The 3,010-nt window shown below is 46.6% G+C and overlaps 1 protein-coding gene across 1 annotated transcript; it reads left to right on the top strand.

Annotated features, from left to right (window-relative positions):
* Nucleotides 1-1,398: 1,398 nt before the first annotated feature.
* On the top strand, nucleotides 1,399-1,669 carry LOC103807416 (claw keratin-like; the record flags this gene model as incomplete). Its single annotated transcript, XM_009080143.1, has 1 exon — nucleotides 1,399-1,669. A coding segment is annotated over exon 1 (271 nt), but the record flags the coding sequence as incomplete, so codon positions are not given.
* Nucleotides 1,670-3,010: the final 1,341 nt, after the last annotated feature.

The following is a 3,010-nucleotide window of genomic DNA, read 5'->3' as shown; positions in this document are numbered from 1 at the left end:
TCTGGGTGTCAGAGCCTCCTCCTCATACCCGTGTTTAACAGGATGAGAACCCCACACTGGAAGTTGCAATTCATCAACAATTGGGACTTGAAGACGCATCTTCCACTCGTTGTTCTTCACGTGCAACGTGAGTTATTGTTACAAAGGCTTTGGGTGTCCTTTTATTGGAGAAGCGACTCGCTGGAAAAAATGCCTGACAAGGTCTTGCCTCAGTCACACCCTATTTATTGCCTTTTTGCCATTCCCCTAATCAGGGCATTATTCATGGCTTCAAAAATATGAGGCATTTAATTTCATAGAGAAGTCTTACCCTTCTTTCCTTTTTTGTTGTCAAAACCTGTTAAAGAAACTCCAACTCAATGCTGAGCTGGACAAGCTCATTGACTTATTTGGGTCTATAAAATTCAGGATTTCTGCAGTGTGCAGAGCTTTGCCCAACTTTATATTACTCTAACTTCACCACAGAACCCAGAATGGAGGTTATCTCTCAGTTTTTCAGCTTTTTCTGAGCTGGTTCAAGTACGTTTTCATCCAGGAAAATGACTGGTTACCACGTGGCCCAGGAATGAGTCCATTCGTGGAAGACATCAAATGTGAACCTTATAAACATTTGGTCTTGGAGATGCAGAGGCCAAGAATCCCCTTGATATAAAGGTTTGAAATAGCTGAGTTGGGAAGGCAGTAAAGGACAGGTCATGCAGGGTAGGAGGACAAACCACTAATTACAATGGGTGATTTATTTACAACAATTGACATTCATTAGCTAAGTTGGATCTTGAAAGAAATGTGTTTAGTAATTGATTAGGATGTTCTGCACGTGGGTGATTCATGTTCTGGGCAGTCTAAGGGCAAGTATAAAAGTGCTCAACATCAGATCTTCTACGATCAGTTCTCTTGTCTTACTTCTCTTGTGCTGTCGGTAAGTTTCACCCGAATTCCTCTTCTAACTAAGCCTTTCTGGGTAGATTTAAGCCAGGATGAATCATGTGCAACCTTCTGATATCAGTCTGAAGTTTTCTTGATGGAAACAGTTGGATGTGGCACTTAGTGCCATTGTCCTTGACAAGGTGGTGATCAGCCAAAGGTTGGACCTGATGGTCTTGGAGGTCTTTTCCAACCTCGATGATTGCGTGATTCTGTAAAGGAGCACATTTGTGTCAGCTCAGCTATTGGCTTTGAGAGATGCAGATCTGGATGACATCTAATAGTTCATGAAAACTACTTCCAGATGTTATTGTGTTCCACACAAGATTTATAGGAACTGAGCTCTGCAAATTCTGCCTTTCCTTCGAGCCTCTTCGTAGCCTTTTATGATCATGTTTGATTGTGAGACTGAGAAGAATTTGCGCCTCACTTTTCTACTATTGCTTTGCCCTTCAGATCAACCACCCCTGAACAATGGTGCACTCTCTGAGCCCATGCACTGATGGCAGTGCCTCCCCATGTGGGGTGGCTGTGCCCCAGCCCATTGCTGACAGCTGCAACGAGCCCTGTGTCCGGCAGTGTCCTGACTCCAAGGTGGTGATCTACCCTCCGCCGGTGGTTGTGACCTTCCCTGGACCAATCCTCAGCACCTTCCCGCAGCAAAGCGTCGTGGGATCCGCAGGAGTCCCTGAAGTTGGGACTGGTTTCAGTGCTGCCCGTACTCCTGGGGGTTCCCACGTTTATGGTGGGGCCAGATGGGGACGAGGATACCCAGTTGGGAGCTGTGGACCATGCTAAACCCAGAGGGAGTCACTGCTGAAAGGAGATGATCAGCTGGGTGTAGATACATGGCTGAGCTCCAGGGCACAGCATTTAGGAACAGTTGAGCATTGAGGCTGTCAATAAATGCATCTGAAGGTGCTGTGAACACCTGAAAAATTCCTTGTCATCTTTCTCAGATTACTCTTCACAATTTTCTCTTTCTAAATCCTTCTTATCTTTCCAGGCACTCTGCTCTCGATGCTATGGACTATATTGCTAATTCCTTGGGATCTTGTAGGGATTTTTGTGGTTTCACACTGACAGAGAGTAGGATTAGCTATGATATATGGAAGAAATTCCTCCCTGTAAGGGTGGTCAGACACTGACACAGGTTGCCCAGAGAAGCTGTGTCTTCTCCATCCCTGGGAGTGTTCCAGGCCAGGTTGGATGGGGCTTGGAGCAACCTGGGCTGGTGGAAGGTGTCCCTGTCCATGGCAGGGGGAGTAGAACAAGATGATCTTTAAGGTCCCTTCCAACTCAAACCATTCTTTGATTGTGGTGATGTAAAGGAATCTGGTGTGACATCCACTTTCAGACCCTTTGTAGACTCTTTCTATGGCTACTGGTGCATAAAAATGGCTGTGGAGTCAACCAGCCTGTGCTCTGTTGCTGTGCTGTATGATCAGGGCTGAGCATCACCACAGGGCAGTGACAGGGGAAGCAACATCAGCCATGGCAAGAGCCACTTTGCATCCAACAGCAGATTGTGGGCAACTTGTAATGTGTACTGTGTAATCCTCCCTCTGTATCATCTGCTTCTTCCTCATTAAACATGACACTGCAACATGTAATTGGCCTCTCCATGTGTGGGCATGTCTGTGTGTGTTCCCTCCACTCCTCCTCATGCTTGTCCTGCTGCACCAACCTGATCCTATCAGGCTGCTTCAGGATATTGATGTTCCTGAGAGATTTGGCAGCGGGTTGTGTGTGCATCTTTGTCCTGCAGCAACCTCTGTGCTGTAGCTGTTCCTTCCTTACCCACCTTCCCAGACTTGCTCAGCTCTGTGAGGATCTTTGCTCAGTCTTGGCTTTTCTGGCACAGTGTGTCCTCAGGCTCAACCTCCCCACCTAGGCAGTGGCATGGTCAGAGCAGAGGGGCATGGAGGGTTGGTGTCACTGGGAATCTGAAGCCAAGTGTTCTGTCAGAGAAGCTGTGTAAAAATTCAATTTTTGGCATTACTGCTCTGCTCAGTGTTTTGCAACAATCCCAGAATCATTTAGCATAGACAAAGGAACACCAGACATCTGATACTATTAAGCAGAG

This window comes from Acanthisitta chloris, unplaced genomic scaffold, assembly GCF_000695815.1.
Source record: "Acanthisitta chloris isolate BGI_N310 unplaced genomic scaffold, ASM69581v1 scaffold10778, whole genome shotgun sequence".
Taxonomy (NCBI): Eukaryota; Metazoa; Chordata; class Aves; order Passeriformes; family Acanthisittidae; genus Acanthisitta; species Acanthisitta chloris.
The sequence above is the reverse complement of the archived record's forward strand: the minus strand, read 5'-3'. Positions and strand labels throughout refer to the sequence as shown.